At 42.4% G+C, this 10909-nt stretch overlaps 1 protein-coding gene and 1 long non-coding RNA gene across 3 annotated transcripts; both read left to right on the forward strand.

The window, feature by feature from the left end:
* The first annotated feature begins 2571 nt into the window (after positions 1-2571).
* On the forward strand, positions 2572-4706 carry LOC143505562 (ubiquitin carboxyl-terminal hydrolase 37-like). Its single transcript, XM_076996161.1, has 8 exons — positions 2572-2962; positions 3143-3309; positions 3428-3480; positions 3571-3610; positions 3799-3963; positions 4205-4336; positions 4458-4584; positions 4701-4706. Exons 1-8 carry the CDS (start codon positions 2936-2938, stop codon positions 4704-4706), a joined length of 717 nt encoding a protein of 238 aa, XP_076852276.1. The 5' UTR covers positions 2572-2935.
* Positions 4707-5397: 691 nt separating this feature from the next.
* Positions 5398-8037, forward strand: LOC143505567 (uncharacterized). Of its 2 annotated transcripts, none has more exons than XR_013127872.1 (5): positions 5398-5543; positions 5647-6115; positions 6192-6330; positions 6423-6526; positions 7242-8037. It is a non-coding gene; the product is annotated as an uncharacterized LOC143505567 (long non-coding RNA). The 2 variants fall into 2 exon arrangements; XR_013127873.1 differs by having other exon boundaries at positions 5647-6112.
* Positions 8038-10909: the final 2872 nt, after the last annotated feature.

Raw genomic sequence — 10909 nt, forward strand, 5'->3', positions numbered from 1 at the left:
TGGCTAGCTAGTCAAGGTGTGTATTGAGAACACCTGCAGTTTCCCTTCCCGCCTCCAGAACGCCACTCTGCAGTGTCTACTGAGTCTCTCCTGCTTCTGGAGCCCCATCAGAGCTCAGTGCTCCAGCTGGACAGATCCATCCAGCTGCCAGATGCTCAGGTAGCCAATCAGGAACAGAGGATTCACTTGTCTAAATGAACTGTGCAAATATGATGGCTTAGGGAGGTGTTGTGATGCTGAGAGAAATAAACCACTTTGGTCTCCCTGTTACCTTGCGTAGATGTTTTGCAGATTTGCAGCAAGGCAGGCTCACTAGTCGTAGCTCTTCACAGAAGAAGAAGCTCCTGAGAGCCCTGAATGCCTGTATTTCAGTCAGATGCCCTGCGTTTGGAGAGGACTACGAACAGGTTCAGCTAAACAACCCTCTGAGCCATTTAGAACACATCAGAACCACATGCAGTAGTCTGCAGGAACTGCACACAACCTTCTTTGTTTTCTCACTCTGTTGCTGCTGAAGTCCAGGAGTAATGCCCTTCTGATGTACTGTCTTCCACAGGATGCCCATGAGTTCCTGATGATGTGTTTGCTTCAGCTGAAGGAGGAGGGAGAGACACTCAGGGTTTCCTCCTTCTCTTACATCTGCCCTGTTGCAAATTTTGAGTTTCACCTCAAATCTGTGCGCACCTGCAGCAGGTAATTCTTTGCTATATCACCACATCTCCTTCTTGTAAATCAACTGCTCTTAACATGTGTTTCTTCAGAGTGTGCATTGTCACAAAGTATGCACACACTTGGTATGGGATAATGTGGGTTATTTCTGTGTGAATGTTGTAACCTCTCTGTTGATTTCTGTTGTTTGAAAGCTGTGGACTGCAGAGCTCCAGAGTGGAGGACTTCAACCACCTCTCTGTTAACCTGAGCTCTACCTTGACTGACAGCCTACACAATTACTTCAAGGTCTGTCACCACACACACCCCTACTGGACAACACTTTTTTGCCAGTTTGTTAAGTTAGGGAGCCATCCTAACCATTGTCACTCTCAATCAAAACTTTTTTTCAGTCAACGGTTTTGGAGTTCAAATGTGAATGTCAAGCTCAAGGCACCGAGGCATGTGAAGTGGTGGAGTTCTTCACACTCCCACGGTGAGTCTCGCATTATGTGAATTACCACAAACAATGAGTTTTAAAGCAGTCATCTCACACTCTTCCAGTTCTTACATCATTTTTCCTTTTGGAACAGAGTTCTGATCCACTCCCATCAGACCCTCCCATCAGACACTTCCATCAGACACTTCCTTACGTAACAGAAGTGGCTTTATCCAAGTTAGATGTCGTGCTGTTGACACCTGATTAAAAAATCTTCATCGTATAGAAATCTGGCAAATCTGTTTTGTGTGTGTGTGTGTGTGTGTGTGTGTGTGTGTGTGTGTGTGTGTTTTGTTTTTGCTTGTTTTTTGTTAATGACAATTGGATGGATTTTATTCCTCTCTCTACAGCTACAATTTGAATCTGAATTTTGTATATTTATTTAATGAAAATGCAGTTTTACTTTTTCTGTCAAGTTGTAATTTGATCAAATTAAATTTGTACTCCATGACTTGAATTTCTATGCATGTTTTGGAAACATATATCCTTTATAATGTTGTCAAACTACATTCAGTGTAAATGCAGGAAAGGCAATCTATAGATTCAGTCAGGCAATCAGCTGTGAAGAAACAGTTTATAAGCAATCAGGAAATATTTTAGGACAACCTGAAATATTGTTGGACAGTTATAAATTAGAGGGGACTTTAAAATGCAAAAAGAGTAGCTGATACTGTACATGTGAAATATAATTGAACCGCACTTTTCATAAAAGCTCAAAGCCCTGCAAGGTGCCCAAGCTGTGTGTGTAATTGTGCAGATTTCTTTCACTAATCAGTATCTTACATTCTAGTATTTGGATTTTTCTAGTATAATAATGTATAAGATGAATCACTAAACCTTAGCACTAAAGGGTGAAGGGATTTCATGATCCATGAACCATGACCATGAACTTGGTCGTCCCCTGCGGAGTATATTGCAGAGTCACTGAAAGGTTGCAAAGGAAAGATTGGGCAAACAAAAACAAAAAAACACACAAAACCCTCACAACATCGGGCATCATCATGACAGTCAAGAGATGATTTAGCCCCAAAACCTCATCTAGATGAGATTCTTAACCCAACTGTGGGCCGCGAACGCCACCTTGAGGGCCTCAAAAGAACAACAGTTTTAAACTTTGGGCCGCAGAGGGCCGCCGGACCGCATTGATTTTGAATAAAATGCAGTACACTTTCTCACCACTAGTAGCGGTAGTGCGTCACTTAGATATTTAAACAACGTATTTAATATAAGTTAAACTTATATAGCGCCTTTCTAGTACCCAAGGACACTTTACAAAAATCCTATGGGGAAAAAAAACAAATAACAATTAAATAAATAAATATAATTAATTAAACCATACTATGACTATGTGGAAGGGAGAAAATACTGAGAGAAAAGGTGAGTTTTAAGCTGAGTTTTGAAGGAGGAAAAGGATGAACAGAGGCGGAGATGTTGCGGGAGGCCATTCCACAGTTTTGGGGCCATTACACAGAATGAGCGCCCACGAGCAGTGACAAGCTTGTATTTTGGAATCACCAGAAGACCTGTGTCTGAGGACCTAAGTGTTTGGTTTTGGATATAGGGTATAGAAGTTGTGCTAAATAGTCTGGAGCTTACAGCTTCACACTTAACGATAACAGAACGCAGCACTATTACGTCATATAGCTACTGACGTTAACAACGAGGCCGTGACAGCGCTGCACAATAGAACCAGGTCAATATATCGCGAACATCACATTTAAAGTACCTGCAAACCCGACGCGACGACGTTTACATTAATTCTGTTAGGAAGGAGCGTATATCGGACAAATGGGTTGCATTTACTCGTGTATGAAGGTAGCTATCTAACGTTTTTATACGTTGTGGTCTAAAAAGGAGTAACCGGCATTTTTATACCGGTTATTCTCCGATTCTCCGATATTTTCTCCGATATTTTTCGATTTAAGATGTGATGCTTTTTAGGGTGTACTGAGGTTTCCCATACCCATGATTTGACAAACCAATGGTTTCCTACAGAAAAAGAACAAAGAGGGTGTGAATAGTGAAGTTAAAAAGAAGAAAAAGCAAAGATGGTGGAGACATATAGAGTCATCCTCCCTGACACAAGTAACTGACACTCAGTCCTTGAATGTCAGCTCCTCCTCCATCTCTTGCTCCTCTTCCTCTGAGGGACACTTAACCAGGTATGAAAACCGTCCCAGCCTTATGAATTGTGTAGTCACATGCACATGTGTAGTCACATGCACATTTGGTTATTATTTATTCTGTCTATGATTTTTCCCTGGAATTATTTGCCCCCAGGTCCAACAACAAACTCCCTACTGAACCCAAGAACACGGAAGGGATTGTTCCTGGTCAGAGCTCAGAATCTTTTATGATTTTGTACCTTTGCATAGTATGTTTTAGTCAAAGACACTTACTCCAAGGTTTTGTTCTCTCCATAGGGGCTGCTGATAAAGATGTGTGCTCTGTGCCCATGGATAGGTGGGTACATTATTAAAGTCATCTTCATGGCACAGTAAAGTATGGACAATCTATAATGGTTATATATTGACATTGTGGCATAAATCAAGAGAAACTGAAAAATATTAAAAACAACATTTGTATGTATGTGAACATTTTGTGCACTACACAAACTCCATATTCATCTGTCACTTTACTCTCTCTTTCAGATTGCCGGCTGTTGTGGTAGAGGGAGACTTTCGTGTGCAGAATTTGCAGCACCTGTTACCGCACATCGTCAGTAGTGAAAGGGTGACTGAGAGTGGCCAGGGTGAGGGCCAAGGACACGCCCCCACTGTTTCTGCTGGCAGAGACACAGAGATCCAACAGCTCTGGTAAAGACAGAACACGTTGTGTTTTAGCACACAACCATTACGTGATTTTGCAGTGTACACAGATGTAATGTACACAGTCTTTATCTCTGAACCAAAATAAAGGCACGTAGCAATTAAAGGAGCAATAAGTATTTTTGCAGTTCTTCTTCAAATTCTGAAATTATGTGACATTGACACCTAGTGGCCTGGAAGTTTTACTGATTATGTATTAAATCTATTCTAAACATTAATGTCCTGTTAGGTTTCCCAACATTGGGAATACATGTTATATGAACGCCACTCTGCAGTGTCTTCTGAGTCTCTCCTGCTTCTGGAGCCCCATCAGAGCTCAGTGCTCCAGCTGGACGGATCCATCCAGCTGCCAGATGCTCAGGTACCTGATCTGGAACAGAGAAGTCACATGTCTAAATGAACTGTTCAATTATGAGTGCTTAGAGAGGTGTTGTGATGCTGAGAGTTATAAACCACATTGGTCTCCCTGTTACTGTGCGTAGATGTTTTGCAGATCTACAGCAAGGCAGGCTCACTAGTCGTAGCTCTTCAAAGAAGAAGAAGCTCCTGAGAGCCCTGAATGCCTGTATTTCAGTCAGATGCCCTGCGTTTGGAGAGGACTACGAACAGGTTCGGCTAAACAACCCTCTGAGCCATTCAGAACACATCAGAACCACATGCAGTAGTCTGCAGGAACTGCACACAACCTTCTTTGTTTTCTCAACTCTGTTGCTGCTGAAGTCCAGGAGTAATGCCGTTCCGATGTACTGTCTTCCACAGGATGCTCATGAGTTCCTGATGATGTGTTTGCTTCAGCTGAAGGAGGAGGGAGAGACACTCAGGGTTTCCTCCTTCTCTTACATCTGCCCTGTGGCAAATTTTGAGTTTCACCTCAAATCTGTGCGCACCTGCAGCAGGTAATTCTGTGCTATATCACCACATCTCCTTCTTGTAAATCAACTGTTCTTAACATGTGTTTCTTCAGAGTGTGCATTGTCACAAAGTATGCACACACTTGGTATGGGATAATGTGGGTTATTTCTGTGTGAATGTTGTAACCTCTCTGTTGATTTCTGTTGTTTGAAAGCTGTGGACTGCAGAGCTCCAGAGTGGAGGACTTCAACCACCTCTCTGTTAACCTGAGCTCTACCTTGACTGACAGCCTACACAATTACTTCAAGGTCTGTCACCTCACACACCCCTACTGGACAACACTTTTTTTGCCAGTTTGTTAAGTTAGGGAGCCATCCTAACCATTGTCACTCTCAATCAAAACTTTTTTTCAGTCAACGGTTTTGGAGTTCAAATGTGAATGTGGTCAAGGCACCGAGGCATGTGAAGTGGTGGAGTTCTTCACACTCCCACGGTGAGTCTCGCATTATGTGAATTACCACAAACAATGAGTTTTAAAGCAGTCATCTCACACTCTTCCAATTCTTACATCATTTTTCCTTTTGGAACAGAGTTCTGATCCTCCACATTAAGAGGTTTGACATGCTGGGCAAGAAACTAACAAACCTAATGGACATCCCCTCAGAGCTGGACCTCTCTGTCCTCCCTGGAGTGGCTTCACTCGGGCAACCGTTAAGGTCAGCTTGTACAACGGCCTGAGCATACGCTCTCTCACCTCTGTCCACCCTTTCACAATTAGCAATGAGACGCTAACTGAATGGCTTTGTGATGTGTCCACAGTGGACCAGCATACACCCAGGACAAAGGACATGAGGAGGATAATCTGGAGAAAAGCTCTGTGCCAGAACAAGGTAAACATCAGCCATTTTCCTACAGTGATCAATTAAATTTTGGATTTACAACCTGTCTACGTTTATACGTACCTGCCATAATGATGTAGTTCTCTCAACCCATTAGTAGTAAATGAGAGCAGAGAAGGACAGGGAGAGAAAGTACAGCACGTCAGCCCACTGGTGAGGATATAGAGAGAGAGATGAAAAAGAAGATTGAAAGATGCTGAGAGAGACTGAGAAAGACAGGCTGAGAGAGATAGATAGATATGAGAGAGACCCATATCAACGATCTAAGATGCATTCTTACTTAATCATATGAAAAAACAGATGTACTTGTTGTTTGCAGGAAACTGTTCACACAGACATCTACAGACTCCACGCTGTGGTGTCTCATTTGGGTGGCAGCATGGACAGTGGTGAGCAGTCTGATAATATCCACAAACATGCAGTAGAAACTATAAAGTGACTAATGACATCTTGCTTCCCTGACAGGGCACTACATCAGCGACGTAGCTGAGGAGAAAGGAGAGTGCTGGTTAAAATTCAACGATTCAAAGGTTTCAAAAAAGACAGAGCCAGCCGTCCTTAAGAGCAGGGCAAAAACAGCCTACCTGCTTTTCTACATGCAAAGGTAGTAGCTCACCTTCTAACTCAGGTACATCTGCTGAAACACATAGAGAACTGGCTGAATTCCAGCTGCTCCTGTTTTGCTGTTGTCTCCAGTGGGGCTGGAGAGAAGAACGTGGTCCCGTGGATGGTGGACCAGGGAGAAGCAGCAGTATCCCCCTAAACCCAACTCCATGCCATGACTAAGTCAGGATACACATGTAAGCACCTACATCCTCACTTAACAAGACAGACTACACATCTGCTCAGTTCAGTTCAGGTCTATTTCTGTCTGTTCCTGTCGTCCAATCGTAGGAGATAATTCATTAAGAACGGCTTCTGCCTTTCAGATTTGGGAACATAGATACCTCTGTCCATGGGGACAGATACAAATTCCATAAGATTTTACATGTTGGCAGAAACCTAACCTTTACCCTGCCCTTACAATCAAAATTATAAGGCTAGACACAATTAGAAACTTCCTTCCTAAATTACCGCTCACACTGGTATGTGTGGTATATTACATCTTTTTATATTACTGGTAAGTTTCAAGTGAGTTATTATTTGTTCAACATTAACACTCCTCCCCCCTTGTGTGATAAGGCTACAGACTACCATTTTAAAATGATTAATGCTTAGATGGTATTTTCATTACAATTAATTAGTTAAACATGATTCAGACCAGCAGACTACAGGCAACTGCTAAATAACAAGCTGTAAAGGTGATCATCACTTCAATGCTATATCCGTTATATCTGTTAATGGGTTGCGTTTCTATGGGAATTGTGTAAATAGCCCCTTGCTTTTCTTCCAAATCTTAGTAGATAAAAGGCTTTCTAATAAAAAATGACTATTCATGAATGACGTCACTTTAGACAGCATGTAGCCTAGATGACCTGTCAACGCTTGATTTTCTCCACCATTCATGTGTTAAAGGCCAGAAAAGGCGTGACACAGGCGGACACTGCTCCCGACTCTGGCAAGTACGCAACAAAGCGGAAAGACTTCCGTTGTTTGAAGGGTGAACCGAGTGAACCAAGCGGTGTCTGTTTTGTCCGACTGATCTGAGAAGTTGGGACGTGCCGGAGTAAATACAGCTGAGCTGCTGGTGAAAGCGAGAACGTGAGAGACTCTGCTGCTGGTGCTGTCTGTGCACGAGAAGCACGCTGATAAAAAGCTAAGTGCAACCCCCTACCTTTTTAGAAGAATTTTAACCTTCTGCCATCCACCAGTCGTAGTTTTAGGGCAGTACATTTTAATTTTTCATTTTTGTTTTAGTTTGTTGGAGTCCGTTGCTATAAATAGCTAAGTTGCTTTCTATTAGGCTGGGTACTGCTATAGGTTTATTTCATTATTTGATTTTTGGTTGTGTGTAAGGGATTTGGATTTGTTTGGTTTGATTTATTTTGGGGTTTATAATTTGGAGGGTTTGCTGTGGTGTTAAGTAGTTTTTTTTTCCAGTGCTAGCCTATTAGGGAACATTTTGTTTGGCTAAAATATTCTATATTCTTTGGGCTCCATTTTTGTGTTGCGTCTTTGTGGGTTTGTGTGTTTCTTTGTTACAATTTCAGTTATTTTGAGTGGTGACTGCGTTTTGTTTTTGTTCTGTCCTTTGTCTGCAGCATTGCTATCCAGAACACTAAGTGGACTGTTGCGTGTCCCTCCTTGAACTGGCTGCCGAGGTTCTGGACTGGGACTGGGTGCACTTGGAGTTGATGGATTTTTTTTTTTTTTTTTTTTATATATAAAATTCTTTTGTTGAATAAATATATTGTGCAAATTCCCATCTTCTCTCTGCATTTGTCAACTTGCGACTCCCCAAGGTGTAGTGGTTGGGATTGGGCTAAGGGAAATATAAAATTTTGCCCTTTGTCGGGAAAGGCCGTGACATTAGTAGTAAATAGTTCTTGGTTCTTTTCTCTGGCTGTTTGCCTAATGTCGCTCCTCAGTCATTTTGGACTCCTCAGTTTTTACATTGTATTTGATAATTGCCAGTGTTTGCTTTGAAAGTGAGCGTGCTGGTTGTGTTCTCCAGAGATCTGCACAATGCATTTATCACACTGTTCACGCTGCTCACCATGACTCACTGGTGTGTCCTGCTGTCAGAAGTACAAAGGGTTCCAGAGCTGGACAGCATCACCTGCAGCATTTACATCGTTCTGTGGATTTGTATTCGCTCCTTCATATTCCTGAACATTGTAATTGGCATTTTTGGTAGGTTACACTACAAGTCATTAGTTGTGCTGAATGAAATATGCAGATGGTAAAGTTGTGCAAGGGCAGAAGAATTCATTCATTGTCATTTAATGAACAATATTAATAAGCCAAATCCATGTTGCATACCCACACATGAAAATACATTCGGTTCTGTAAGGAGCGAACTCTCAAGTGCAACAACGAATTGAAATGCAGGTGAGTAGTTCTTTCATGCTGTAGTTTTTTTACTTAATTTGCTCAGACAATCTTTATGCATGCAAATAGACACATTAATAGCCAAGTTTTGTTTGTTTTTTGTTCTGATTTTAGCAGATTAAGCCAGTCTCTAGTTAGTGGGTAAGTAATGGTCCCATGTAGATGGGAAGCAAAACCTGTAACATTTGTGACTGTAATATGTGCTGGAAAAACCACAAAAGGATCTAAATGCAGCGTAGTGCTTCTTTATCCTCCAGACACAATCTACTGTAGCTAGCAGCACAAGACACACACAAAACACACAGTACAAAAAGAAGCGAACACAGGGCAGCAGGGTCAGGGCAGCATGGTCCATACAGTCCAGAGTCCATTACAAATCCAGGGGTCGGGCTGAGAATGAGGTGTAAGGGAGAAGCAAAGGTCACAACAACGGTAGGCAAAAACGAGCAAGGAACGCTCACTATGCAACGTCAGAGGCAAAACTTCACAATGTAAAGTGGTAAGTGAGTAGTGTAAGAAAGGTGGAGGAGGGTGGGGACACACAGGGACAGGTGGAGGTCATTAGTATTCAGGAGATTGAACATGCATGTTTCGAGAAGTTGAGACCCTGGCGCTGTGACTTCAGAAGAGCGGGAGGCTTGTGTAGCTTCACTCCTTCCTTACAGTCACTTGTGTAGAATAAGTGAAGGGTGTGTGCAGATGTGTGTGGGCGTCTCCCTTGGGCTACAGGGCTGGCATACCATGACAAGCCCTAGTCCAAAATACAATGTACAACTTTTTGGTTACTATATAGGTATTTTTTGGTTACTGCATTTTGCTCTTTGTCCAGACTTCCTACTACACTTGAGGAGGATGAGGAGTCTATTTCCACCCAGGAGACTCCACTGTATATGAAGAAGATATTTTAGACTGGGAGACGTATGTGGAGGAGAACATCAATCAATCAATCAAATTTTATTTATATAGCGCTTTTTACAACAGTTGTTGTCACAAAGCAGCTTTACAAGTGCCGAGTCCTAGCCCCCAGTGAGCAAGCCAAAGGCGACAGTGGCAAGGAAAAACTCCCTAGTTTTTTGCATGAGGAAGAAACCTTGAGAGGATCCAAGACTCAGGGGGGGAACCCATCCTCCTCTGGCCGACACCGGTCACCATGACAACAACAACAACAATTTAGATAGAAAGAAGAGAAAGAAAAGGAAAAATATGTAATAATGTCCATCATGATGTATGCATCCGGTTAGGCAGGAGGTGGCTGGCCCAGGATGGATCGCTGGTCTCCTCATCTCATTATTCCTCAAGCAGGCGGGCAGCCATGTGGAGAAATGAAACAGGGAAAATTAGCTCTGTATGAGGACATATACAGGACAGGTGAAATTATAAACATTTCCGGAGTGTGGCAGCATCTCCGGCATTTAGTTAAATTATTACAGCCTAGCTAAAAAGGCAGAACCAGAAGGTAACATAGGCTTGGGGGCATTCTGAGACAATGGCATCCGTCCACTGCACTGTCAACAAACTTGAGTGACCACGAGCAGTGACAGGACGACAGCACCAGCGCCCCAGTCTACCATAAAACCCTTCGCCTGTGAACCCCTGGATCTGTACCTTTATCTAAGGGGGGATATTAATTATCAAACACTAAACTTAATAAGTGGGTTTTCAACCTAGACTTAAAGATTGTGACTGTGTCAGAGTCCCGGACGCATTTAGGAAGATTATTCCAAAGCTGGGGGGCCTTACAAGAAAAGGCTCTTCCCCCTGCTGTTACCTTATTAATTTTTGGAACTAATAAAAGACCAGCACCCTGTGATCTTAGTGGGCGTGGGGGTTTGTAATAGGAAATAAGTTCCTGAAGGTACTCAGGAGCAAGCCCGTGAAATGCTTTATAAGTTAATAAAAGAATTTTAAAGTCAATACGGAATTTAACTGGGAGGCAATGCAGGGCTGATAGGACTGGACTGATATGCTGAAATTTTCTAGTTCTGGTCAGAACCCTGGCTGCGGCATTTTGAACTATTTGAAGTTTATTTAGATTCCTATTTGAACATCCTGACAGTAGTGCATTGCAGTAGTCTAATCTAGAGCTAACAAAGGCGTGCACCAATTTTTCCGCATCATCCTGTGATAATGCATTTCTTAATTTAGCAATGTTACGGAGATGTAGAAAAGCTATCCTAGTAGTATTATCTATG

Source organism: Brachyhypopomus gauderio, unplaced genomic scaffold (assembly GCF_052324685.1).
Source record: "Brachyhypopomus gauderio isolate BG-103 unplaced genomic scaffold, BGAUD_0.2 sc376, whole genome shotgun sequence".
Lineage (NCBI taxonomy): Eukaryota > Metazoa > Chordata > Actinopteri > Gymnotiformes > Hypopomidae > Brachyhypopomus > Brachyhypopomus gauderio.